Source organism: Gobius niger (genome assembly GCF_951799975.1).
Source record: "Gobius niger genome assembly, chromosome: 9".
Lineage (NCBI taxonomy): Eukaryota > Metazoa > Chordata > Actinopteri > Gobiiformes > Gobiidae > Gobius > Gobius niger.
The window spans coordinates 1,524,723-1,538,086 of NC_136860.1; the positions used below are offsets into that span (position 1 = coordinate 1,524,723).

At 45.2% G+C, this 13,364-nt stretch overlaps 1 protein-coding gene across 1 annotated transcript in view; it reads left to right on the plus strand.

The window, feature by feature from the left end:
- Positions 1–13,364, plus strand: part of dnah7 (dynein, axonemal, heavy chain 7) — a gene marked incomplete at its 5' end in the record, with an annotated part of 144,708 nt that overhangs the window by 82,976 nt on the left and 48,368 nt on the right. Inside the window, 2 exons of the mRNA XM_079563737.1 lie at positions 4,615–4,805; positions 11,222–11,355. Of these exons, the coding sequence (XP_079419863.1) occupies positions 4,615–4,805; positions 11,222–11,355 (325 nt within the window). The remainder of the gene's footprint in view (positions 1–4,614; positions 4,806–11,221; positions 11,356–13,364) is intronic.

Sequence of the window (13,364 nt, forward strand, 5' to 3'; positions counted from 1 at the left end):
TGCAGGAGAACCATGTTTGTCTCTGCAGTCGCGGAAAACAAACTCCACGTAACAAATAGCGAGTGTTTCGGGTTTTGGGTTTGAACCCATTATAGTTTCCTCACGGAGCGGCTGCGGGTGGTCCAACAGAGCCGATGGCCGAGCACGGAGCTGCGTCTAAATGTAGCGTCTTTGCAGAACGATATATTAATCACACAGCTTGTGATTTGGTGAATGCTTTTATGAAGCTGAGTAGGAGAAGCAGTGAGAGAGAGCGCCAGGTTTATGAGAGAAGATTAAAAGAAGATTAAACTCCATAAACAGTCCCATCGCCTCTTGTACATTTATGTGTAATAACTGATGTTTAACAGGAGTGTTAGAAGTTTATCTGCAGAATAAAACACAGGCCGTACCTGTATCATACATGTGATGCCCGGTCCCGTCAGACCTCTGAAGCTCAGCAGGAGGGGCCTAGTCAGGACTTGGATGGGAGACTGTTTGGAAACATCAGGAAGCCTGGGGCGAATGTAGTGAGTGAGCGAGGGCAGCTGTGGCTACAATAGAAGCTTACCACCACCGAGTATGGAGTGAATGAATAATGTAAAGCGTCTTTGGGTGTCCAGAAAAGCGCTATATAAAACCAATGCATTATTATTATTATTATTATTATTATTATTATTATTATTATTATTATTATTATTATTATTATAATTATTATTATTATTATTATTATTATTATTATTATTATTATTATTATTATTATTATTATTATTATTATTATTATTATTATTATATTAAAATGACAAATGGAATGGCCATGAATGTAAAAGATGAAGAAACATGCGATAATAAAGCCCTGTTTCCTGAGGAGAGTTCAGTCGGATGCTTTGCTTCTGACACGTGTAACATCAGCGCCACACCTGATCTAAAGCAGGAGTAGCTGCTTTAGATCATGAGGAGTAAACTCTGGAGCTTCTAGTTTGACTGGCCGCTGTGGGCTCTGGAGCAGCAGCGTCTGTTCTGTTGGGGCAGGTTGGTGTTTCCGCTCAGAGGGTTCGGTCAGTTGTGTCTGTCGTAACATAATGAAGCTCTTTTACCTCCACTGCAGATGCTCTCATCGTTTGTCCACAGGCTTGAGCAGAAACAATAGAGGAAAGTGAGCAGTGGGTCCCTGTTCCGCTTCTCCCTGGAGACAGAACGATATCGCATTTATTCATGACGAGGGAACAGATAACTCTTCAACTCTTCATATTCTCAACAGTTTCTGTGTTTTCCCCCAAATGTCGGTGATCGTTTCTTAATCTTACAGCCCTTTTCTCTTGCATAACATGATTTCATAATTCTGCAGCTGAATCCTGTCAGTTCTCTTTGCCGCCTGTTGGGGGCACTCTGGTTCTCCGAAAGCCTCCCCCTGAAGCCGCTTCCTCCTCTGCCTTTGTTCCAGTCTGCAGAGGCACATAAAAAAACACTCTCTTCAAAATCCAACCACACCTTTTTAGCTCAAATCTCTCCCAGAACCAGCCACAGTGGAGACGATCGGCCGAGCTGCAGAATCACACGCTTGTAGAGCTCTGACTACAGGGTTTACAGGGTTTACAGGGTTAGACGCTTTCCCAATCAGACCCCAGGGAGCAGCTGATGACTGTCTGCAATATCCTCATTTTCAGAACAATAACGATGTGTTTTATGACAGAATAACCTTTAATAATCAAACAGAGAGACAAAGGGCTCATCATTACTGTATTCTCTCAGATCCTGACATTAAACACAGAGTGAGTGTGTGACATACAGGACGCTGTGCAAAGCCATTGTTCTGGTGAGTTCAGGCCGTCAGAAAGAGCAAAAGGGATCAGTGCAGCGGCGGCGGCGGCGGCTTTAAGATCCATTTGAAAATCCGCCTCTGCAGTAACCACAGATGAGCTTCTTTGTCACATCGTGTGAGCTCATGTCGCTGCACATGTCATCGTTCACAGTGTCTTTGGATAATTAGCTTAAATGTTCATTAATATGCGCCGTTCCCCCTTTTCTCTTAACCTCTTACCACCCGCCTGAACCAAATGCCTTCTGTCCCCTTTGGCCATTACATAGGCCTGTGTAACACCTCATTTGAAAGCTAAGACCCACAAAACTGATCTTTTTCCTCGCGTTGTTGCCTTTGTTATGTTTTTATTATTATTATTTTGGTCACATTTCTGTTGAGTTTTTGTAATTTTTTGGTCGAGTTTTTGTGACATTTTTGTTGAATTTTTGTCACTTTTATGTTGCGTTTACATCCTTGTTTTCTTCTCATTTTTTGTGGCTGTTTTGGTGCTTTTTTCCCAAGAAGCTTTTTGATTAGGGTAAGGGTAAGCATTTACTTTCTGACAGATATTTTCATTCTTTTAAAGAATACGTCATAAATGAACAAACACACACGAGGCTCAGCTCCAAGACCTGACGGTAACTTTACCAGGGGTTAAGATGTGACTAAAGTCAGCAGAATTTAAGATTTAAGAACAGGTTTGGATCCATCCTCTGATTACCCGCTGCAGAAATAACACTGTCTGTGTGGAGCTGCTCATTAGGAGCATGTTTTGTGCTGATGGCAACAGTTTAGTCCAATATGTTGCGCAGTGTAAATAAATAAACAAATCAGTGAAATTGTGTAGCTCAATATCACAACAGAAGAGTCTCCTCACAGGGCTGCACCAAACATTTAAACAATAAAGCAAAAAACGAATGTATAGCGCGTCCTGGCAGCAGTTTTCTTCCGACTCCCTGATTGGTCACTCCATTCTCCTTAACGGAACAGGCCACAGTTCTTCCACACTGAGATCTGTTCTTGCCTGAGCTTAGACGAGTTGATGTGTACCTGTCTGGTCTTTGTGCGTGCCCTCAGTCACGCAAAATGACCAAGGATGTTGTTAGCATTTGGCCTCTCCCAGTGTATTCCTATAGCTCCAAACGGGGTGAAGTTGGAAGCGACCGAGCTCTTCCACGAGCACAAAGACCAGACAGGTACGTATAGAAAAACACTGGCCTGTTCCTTTAAGGTTAGGGCTAAGGGCAGGTGAGAGTTATTTTGTAAAACTTCCCTATCCGTAAGGTTAGGATTAGGGTCCGGTATACAGTTAGTTTGGATTAGTTTAAAGTAGCGTTATCGTGTGGAGGTGACGTCATGGTTGGAGAGAAACAGAAAGATGTGGAGGCAAACTTAATGTCCAGACAGAGGTCGGCGTCGGCAGCAGATGGTGACGAGCCGCGTGGGCGTCTCTCTGACTCTGATACAGAAAGGAAAAACTCAACAAAAACCCAGTGAGACAAAAGAGAGATCCACTCCCATGGACGGAGAGGCTGTAGAGACCCAGGGCTGATGGGAGTCCCTCAGCGGACGAGCTTCAGTCTGAGCTGGACGTGGTTATGGTAGGATGATGCTGAAGACAGAGATACTAACGACTGAAGACTAGGACACCATGTGAATAACGACAGACTTAAGATAAGGAAATATTGTATCATAATGAAGAGACAAAGTATCTGCAGTAAGAGGAGCTGGAGGACAGGGCTCAGGGCACCGTGCTCCCCCTCGTGCTCCCCCCCTTTTGGATAAAGATGTCAGTGACGTGCAGATAGTTTGTCCTTGAATCTTCTCCGGACTTTCACCTGGAGGAATCCGCTTTGCTGCTGGTCTGGGTCGAGGAGAAGGTCTGAAATGGTTCATTAATTGTCAAGTGTGTACATGTGTATCGGATATTGCTCTGTATGGAATGTGTTTGTGCAGATATGAAACATGAAGGTGGGAGAACAGAATGTTGCACAGCCTTCATAATTACAGTTGTCACGATGATGTAAATGTTAATTCCCTCTCGCTTCACGGCGCAGATCTCTTGTGTAGGTTCAAAGCAGCACGCAGGTCCTATAAACCATCACCATCATCCGTTTCCAGGTCAAAGCCACGTTTGGAGCTCATATATTGGTATAATTAAGTGGCACGCAGAGCAGTAGCCGTAGGGAAGCATGAGCGTGCCCGAGCCGGGCCCATTAAAAACACATCGCAGTGCGGGCGTCAGAGGGGACCCCAGGGGAGCGCCGCCCCTTCAGCAGCGACAGGAGCACAGATTATCTCGCTCATCACACGCTCGCGTCACCGCCAAGGATCATTACCGGATTAATCAGGAGTGCGCCGGCAATCTGTCCGAGGGAACCGGGACGCAGCGGGAACAAGGCAGGCCCCGCCCACAAAACATCCACTCAAACACTTCACAATACAGCATCAGGGCAAGTCCTGAGGAGCAGAGTGGACTGGAAGAACATCTGCAGCGTCTTGTACGTCACTGTAACACATCATTTAGATCAACTAAAAAGCTTTGAACCTGTAGGCTATGTTAGCACAGCGGCTAGTGCTCGTGCTTCACAGCGAGAAGGTCCGGGTTCAACAGACCACATAGTGCAGGAGAGCAGTGCAAATGGCTGGAACAGGTTATTATGTTCATGAAGCCAAATGTAGAGAGTTTAATAACTCAGAGACACAGTAGAAAAGTTCTCCTTCCAATATCCAGCCGGTAACACTCTGGCTGTTCATCTACTCTGCATTCTATGTTCACTTTGTCCAGATTTGGTATATTTCACATTTGTATCATCCGTTTTACTGTGCCGCAGTTCTTCTGGAGAACGTGGGCGAGGAGCTGGACCCCATCCTGGAGCCGCTGCTGCTGCGGCAGACGTTCAAACAGGCCGGAGCTCTGTGCATCCGTCTGGGAGACTCCACCATCGAGTACAACCCCGACTTCAAGTTCTACATCACCACCAAGCTCCGCAACCCGCACTACCTCCCCGAGACGTCTGTGAAGGTAAGAGAGTACACCCCCCAACCCCGACCTCAAGTTCTACATCACCACCGAGCTCCACAACCCGCACTACCTCTGAGACGTCTGTGAAGGTAAGAGAACACACCCCCCAACCCCGACTTCAAGTTCTACATCACCACCAAGCTCCACAACCCGCACTACCTCCCCGAGACGTCTGTGAAGGTAAGAGAATACACCCCCCAACCCCGACTTCAAGTTCTACATCACCACCAAGCTCCACAACCAGCACTACCTCCCCGAGACGTCTGTGAAGGTAAGAGAATACACCCCCCAACCCCGACTTCAAGTTCTACATCACCACCAAGCTCCACAACCCCCACTACCTCTGAGACGTCTGTGAAGGTAAGAGAGTACACCGCCCAACCCCGACCTCATGTTCTACACCACCACCGAGCTCCACAACCCGCACTACCTCTGAGACGTCTGTGAAGGTAAGAGAGTACACCCCCCAACCCCGACTTCAAGTTCTACATCACCACCGAGCTCCACAACCCCCACTACCTCCCTTTTTGTGGCCCAGCTCTAAAGTCTAGTATCTCCCTAATCCCTGAGGTCTCAGTCTGACTGAGAAACACACGGAACATGAGCCAAAGTTCAGATTTACGTCTGATTTTCTGAAGTGACTTCCATTTCAGCCTTGTTTTGGTCCTGGTTTCAGAGTTTCTAAGTCTCGATTATAAACAATTTGATGGAAAACGAATGACCTGAGTTTCAGTGTAAATGTAACGCTGTGTTTTCTGTGCCTTAAAAACATGACACGTTTTCATCTCTGCTCTTATTGGTCGGTGTGAGCGGTGCCGGGGGCGGCCCAGGAGTGAGTAGGACAGGTTTAATTCCCACTAAAGGAGGGCGCATTGTCCGACCCTTCGCTGGTCATGGGCCTGAGGCTGGATCAGTGACAGCAGGACTCGGGCTGAGCAGGACCCGGGTCTTTATGACCGTCGTTCCCTGGGTTTGATCAACCAGCTGAAGTTCTAAAGTCAGAAACTGCTTTATCATCTTTATTGTAATAACCCCTTAGTGTTTGTTGATGGATTAGTTGTTTCAGCCGTGCATCATTTGAGGAAGTATAATATCAAACGCGTGTCCTTCAGACGCAGATCGTATGTTCATGTTAAAGCCGTGATGATGTGTTTGCCGTGAGTCTGGGCAGATGCTGTGATTATCTGCAGATCCCGTTCATCTGCTCTGAATTTAAAATGAAGCCTGTTCATTATTTACAGCCACAAATGTGCTGTGAGACCTCGGGACGCGACGAGAACGGAAACCCAGAGCACTCAGGGGAGGGCATCCAGCGCATAATATCATGCAGATCCAGCTTGTACTACTGATACTTCACTGATTATACCTCCACTACTGCCACGGCTACTTCTACAGGCAACTCCATTAGCGTCAATTCAAACACTGCTTCTACACATGCGTCTCAGGAAACTTTGTGAAAATGTACTTTCTGCTCGACTAAAGTAAGTCACTTTCCACAACTGTTAAAAATACTCTTGGTTTTTCTGTCACTCAGTAAAATAACTCCCCGTTTCTCAGCTTTAACCGTCCTGACTGTTCCTGCACCAGGACACAGGCTCCAACCCACTGCTGCTTATACCAGTCCTACTATTACTATGACTATAACTACTTCAGCTGCTCCGTGTGACTGCTGCTGAGTCTGGTTCAGTGACTTGGTTTTCCATCGAAACAAGAGCTAGTGGAGTGAGATGAAGTGGTTATGACTGCAATGTTCTTCTTGTTTTAGCTTCTTTGTGCAGATAAAGGCCCAATGAGGACGGTTTCTGCCAGACAAACACATCAGATTAAGAGAACAGCTGCTACAAAGCTCTGGAGTCTCCCTAACATGAAGGTGTCGGACCCTCCAGAGGCTGCAGTTGTGCATAAACCTTCTATCCGGCCTCCCCTAAACTGTTCATTGAAGCTGAAGCAGAAACGGCTGCAGTGGCTCAGAAATACATGAGACTCATTTTCAAACAGTCTTGTTCACTGATGAGGCCGTGTAGCCCTGGATGGTCAGATGGATGGAGTGGATGGTTGGTGAATGGCCCCCATGTCCCAACAAGGCTGTGACGTCAGTAAGGAGGGGGCGGAGTCATAGTGACAGAGTCATAGTGACGTGCTACAAAAAGAAGAGCCGTGTTTTCCTGAACAAGATCCTCTTCATCATGACAACGCACCATGTCCTGCTGTAAAGAAAACCTCTGCATCACTGGCTGCTATGGGCATAAAAGGAGAGAAACTCATGATGTGGACCCCCTCCTCCCCTGACCTCAGCCCTATTGAGAACCTTTGGAGCCTCAAGTAAAACTTCTATGAGGGTGGGAGGCAGTTTTAATCCAAACAGCAGCTCTCGGAGGCTATTCTAACATCCTGCAAAGAAATCCAAGCAGAAACTGTCCAAAAACTCACAGGTTTAACCCCTTAACTCCCACCTGAACCGAGCACATTTTCTCCAGTTTGGCTTTACCCCAATCCAAAAGCTTCTGGAAACATCTGTGAAAATAGCAAAAAAACTGAGACGAAAACAATGATGGAAATGTGACAAAAAAGTGACAAAAAATTGATGAAAAAGTGGCAAAAATGCCACAAAAAATAACAAAAATTTGAAAAAAAAATTGACGAAAAAATGAAAAAAAAAATTGACCAAAAATGACCCAAAAAAATCGACATTGACCAAAATCATCTTCACCATGTCCTGCTGTAAAGAAAACCTCTGCATCACTGGCTGCTATGGGCATAAAAGGAGAGAAACTCATGATGTGGACCCCCTCCTCCCCTGACCTCAGCCCTGTTGAGAACCTTTGGAGCCTCAAGCAGAACATCTGAGGGTGGGAGGCAGTTTTCATCCAAACAGTTTTGTTTTCACTCTCCCTTCTTTGGTGGAAACACAGGCTTGTAGTGAGTCCCATGAAGCCCCCGCTGCACCTGCTCCCCCCCCCCTCGCCGCGCAGCATCAGACCAAACCACATTACGGAGCGCTGGGCCTGGAAACGCATTACCCCAGATCGCGTTTCACTTGTGCCGCCGCTCTGAGCTCGTTATGTGCGGCCATTAGAAGCACTCAGCCATCGCTCACCGAGAAGCGCCGCTCTCCGCTCGCCCCGGGCCGCTCCACGCCGTAACCATAACGCCGCCATTATTATCAGGCGAGCGGTGTTTAAAAATCTACCCCGGCCCTGTGCCCCGGGACGGAGAGATGTGAGGGGGGGGAGTGCTCCATCAGGAAGTGTTCTCTTCTCCAGCGGGAATCAGGCACTGAAGAGTAAACTAAAGACTAAACTAAAGAGTAAAGACTAAAGACTAAACCAAGGACTAGGGAGAGTGTGTGTGCTCCATTAGGAAGTGTTCTCTTCTCCAGCGGGATTCAGGCACTGAAGAATACAGACTAAACTAAAGACTAAACTAAAGACTAAAGAATACAGACTAAACTAAAGACTAAACTAAAGACTAAAGAATACAGACTGAACTAAAGACTAAACTAAAGACTAAAGAATACAGACTGAACTAAAGACTAAACTAAAGACTAAAGAATACAGACTGAACTAAAGACTAAACTAAAGACTAAAGAATACAGACTAAACTAAAGACTAAACTAAAGACTAAAGAATACAGACTAAACTAAAGACTAAACTAAAGACTAAAGAATACAGACTGAACTAAAGACTAAAGAATACAGACTAAACTAAAGACTAAACTAAAGACTAAAGAATACAGACTAAACTAAAGACTAAACTAAAGACTAAAGAATACAGACTGAACTAAAGACTAAACTAAAGACTAAAGAATACAGACTGAACTAAAGACTAAACTAAAGACTAAAGAATACAGACTGAACTAAAGACTAAACTAAAGACTAAAGAATACAGACTAAACTAAAGACTAAACTAAAGACTAAAGAATACAGACTAAACTAAAGACTAAACTAAAGACTAAAGAATACAGACTGAACTAAAGACTAAAGAATACAGACTAAACTAAAGACTAAACTAAAGACTAAAGAATACAGACTAAACTAAAGACTAAACTAAAGACTAAAGAATACAGACTAAACTAAAGACTAAACTAAAGACTAAAGAATACAGACTGAACTAAAGACTAAACTAAAGACTAAAGAATACAGACTAAACTAAAGACTAAACTAAAGACTAAAGAATACAGACTGAACTAAAGACTAAACTAAAGACTAAAGAATACAGACTAAACTAAAGACTAAACTAAAGACTAAAGAATACAGACTGAACTAAAGACTAAACTAAAGACTAAAGAATACAGACTGAACTAAAAACTAAACTAAAGACTAAAGAATACAGACTGAACTAAAGACTAAACTAAAGACTAAAGAATACAGACTGAACTAAAGACTAAACTAAAGACTAAAGAATACAGACTAAACTAAAGACTAAACTAAAGACTAAAGAATACAGACTGAACTAAAGACTAAACTAAAGACTAAAGAATACAGACTAAACTAAAGACTAAACTAAAGACTAAAAAATAAAGACTAAAGCAAGGACTAAAGAATACAGACTAAATTAAAGACTAAAGAATATAGACTAAACTAAAGACTAAACCAAGCACTAGGGAGAGGGAGCTCGATGAGGAAGCTTTCTCTTCTCTTCATGGACTAAAGACTAAACCATCTTGTTTATTTTTTATTTGTTTATTTGACGGGACAGTACACGGAAATGTACAAAAGGCATCGAACCACAGGCTAATTTGCAGCCCCCGTCCCTGGTTAGGCCTTTTGTGTTTATCACAGAATATAAAGATGAAAAATCAGAATAAAGCATGAAACAATACAACAACAATAAGAAGACAAGAAGACATATCTGACACTTCCCATCCCAAGTCCAGCCTCACAGTTCAGTCTCACACTTTTGTTTGTTCTTCTGAGAAAAGTCTCAGGTCCATTTGGGATTTTAGAGTTCCATAACTGTGTCCCTTTCACTTTCTGCTTATGTGTTAACATACGCTAATGAAGCTTACAATAGTGCTTCCTTTTGTGTTCATGTGTGAAGCGGCCTGTCAGTCACAGGGACGAGGAGGGGCTTTCAGGTCCAACCAGCAGCAGAGGAAGATTGATTACTTCTCTCTCCTCGTTTTGGACAGACTTTAAAGTGTAATATATTTGTGCTGAGTCATAGACTTTAAAGAGGGGGTATTCTGCTTTTTTCAGTCCCACAGCACCAGTCTATATCACACTACAATGATGACAAACCTTCTGTTGGTCTGTAAATGCAGTAAATCAGAATAACTGCCTTGTATAAAATGTCTCTCTCAAAATGGCTGTAGTGAATGTCTTGAAATAGGCCTCTGTCTCTTTAAGAACCTCTGAGCCTTTAGACACGCCCCCTCCACACGCTGTCTGTGGCATCAGTGGGGAGGGGGTTCTGCTGAGGAGCAGTGGTTGGTTACTCGGCTGGTGACGAAAGCTCGGAGGCGTCTCCAGGAGGTGGGGGCGTTCCTAGGAGGACTCAGGCAAACCTATCCCTAAAATGGCCGCCATCAGAGTTTTTACAGATTACTCAAAAATACGTGAATGTGCCAAGGCAACACTTCAGCCATGTTTTTAATGAGGGAGTGACAGAATAACATGATGGAAAGCTTGAAAAAGTCCATTTTGCAGAATACCCCCCCTTTAAAATTCACAGAAAGTCAATAATAAATGCATTACTATCAAAACCTACCAAAAACTGTAAAACGATAAGCCCTGTAGCGCCCTGGATGCTAACCTCCCGCACAGCCACTGGACGGTCAAACACTCACTGATGTCCACTTTTTATCTTTGCATTTCCAACAAATTCCGTTTAAGCAGCATCTTCACAAACTGCGGGGTCTTTTACCAGGCGTTTGCTCAAAACAAGCAGAATCTGTGTTCCTGAAGTGCCTGTCACGGGATGAATGAGACGCTCGAGGCCCCACACACTTCCTTCTCCTCGTCTTGCACTCGCTGTTTTGCACCTGTCTTGATAAATGAGTCCCCTCTCATATTGGTATGGATTTATTTCCGACCAAAGGCTGCTGATGTGTTTACAATATTCATCAAAAGATTAATTCAAATCGATCACTCTGAGCCTCGTTTCCTGCGTGACACAGTTCCAGCTGCGCCGGTGAGAACCAGGCTTCTCCGTAAACAGCCGCTCGATGGAAATAGAATTAGGGAGAGTGCAGTTGTTCATTTGGCTCCGGTCGGCAGCAGATTCAGGCTTTTAACCTCCGCCCGATGGCACACGCTCAGAGACGGCTTTAATAAAGAGTAAGCAGCGCCGCAGAGGGAGCTCCGGGACTCCGCCTTAAAGCTTTTACTGTGACTGAAACTGAATTAACACCAGAACCAAATGTTGCTTTGAAAACGCGCCTTCTGTTTCTTCCGTAATTCCCGGTGTCGCCTGCAGGTGACGCTGTTGAACTTCATGATCACCCCCGAGGGCATCGAGGACCAGCTGCTGGGCATCGTCGTGGCCCGAGAGAGGCCCGACCTGGAGGAGGAGAAGCAGGCGCTGATCCTGCAGGGGGCCAAGAACAAGAGGTACCACTCTGACAGGCAGGGGGCGCTGGAACAAGAGGTACCACTCTGACAGGCAGGGGGCGCTGATCCTGCAGGGGGCCAAGAACAAGAGGTGCCACTCTGACAGGCAGGGGGCGCTGATCCTGCAGGGGCCAAGAACAAGAGGTGCCACTCTGACAGGCAGGGGGCGCTGGAACAAGAGGTACCACTCTGACAGGCAGGGGGCGCTGGAACAAGAGGTACCACTCTGACAGGCAGGGGGCGCTGGAACAAGAGGTACCACTCTGACAGGCAGGGGGCGCTGATCCTGCAGGGCGCCAGGAACAAGAGGTACCACTCTGACAGGCAGGGGGCGCTGATCCTGCAGGGGGCCAAGAACAAGAGTTACCACTCTGACAGGCAGGGGGCGCTGGAACAAGAGGTACCACTCTGACAGGCAGGGGGCGCTGATCCTGCAGGGGGCCAAGAACAAGAGGTACCACTCTGACAGACAGGGGGCGCTGGAACAAGAGGGGCCCCTCTGACCTGCAGGATGGAGACCCATAGTTTTATAGATGAACCTGAGCCGGGGCCCCTGAGAGTAAAGCCCACAGAGATGTGTCCTGTTGGGGCTTTTTTAACAAAACAAATGAAATGACAAAGTGTGTCCAGTTTTTGAAGCTGACCTTCACCGGCTCAGAAATGATGTCTCCTCAGCCACACAGAGGCAGAACGGACCTTTGATTATTGTGTCTGACCTGATGTGACTGAACATTTTCTCATGTTATTCTTGCTTTATCGGAGGCTCAGACTTTAGCTCCATTTGTTCATGGATTCAAACACTTCAAAAAACAGTATTTCTGAACTTTTTAACACAACATGACCAATATTTATTGAACCTGGGACATTGATACAGTGAATCTGAAGCACTGAACTCTGGGAATGACAAACACACACAACGCTTCAAAGAAATGACCTGAAACAATCACAAAGAATGAGTGTGTCTGACGTTCTGCCGTTGGATCAATGAAAAGTCACAAGATGGCCGCCACGCTAGATGAGTCACGTCCGATCCAGAGCCGTGGGAAGATATTTTAGTTAGGGGGCGCTGAGGGACAAAATTTACCCCCAAAATACTTTTCTGTGCATAAATCCTATTTATTAACCTTTTAACTCCCGCCTGAACCGAGAGCTTTTTCTCCAGTTCAGCTTTACCCAAATCCTGTAGGCCAGTGTAACGCCTCATTTGAAAGCTAAGATCTACAAAACGAAATGGATCTTTTTCCTCACATCACATTTTTTTTCATCACTGTATTTGTTGGGCAGTCGTCTCATTTTTGTCAAATTTTCGGGACTTTTTTGTCACTTTTTCGTCAAATTATTCGCATTTTTTTTTGTCAAAATCGTATCACTTTTTCGTCCTTTTTTCTCAATTTTTCGTCAAATTTTTGTCAATTTTTCGTCCAATTTTTCTCACTTTTTTGTCAAATTTTTGTCAATTTTTGACTTTTTCGTCAATGTTTTCTCCCTTTTTTCACATTTTCCTCCTTGTTTTCGTCTCAGTTTTGTTGCTATTTTCACACCTTTTTTCCAGAAGCTTTTGGACTGGGGTAAAGCTGGAGATAATGTGCTCTGTTCAGGTGGGAGTTAAGGGGTTAATATTGCCTGCAGTTCACAAACTATCCACCAAGGGGGTGCTGCAGTGCACTCAGCACCCTGTTTTCCCACGGCCTTGGTCCAATCTGTAGTTTTATTAAAGATCTCAGCAGGTGGCGCTATAACCAGAGTGTTAACGAGCCTGTCTGTTGTGTATCTTTACTGGGGTAATCTCCGTCCTCTGGAGACACTCGCCGTCCTCTGCAGACACTCTCCGTCCTCTGCAGACACTCGCCGTCCTCTGCAGACACTCTCCGTCCTCTGGAGACACTCGCCGTCCTCTGCAGACACTCGCCGTCCTCTGGAGACACTCGCCGTCCTCTGCAGACACTCGCCGTCCTCTGCAGACACTCTCCGTCCTCTGCAGACACTCTCCGTCCTCTGCAGACACTCGC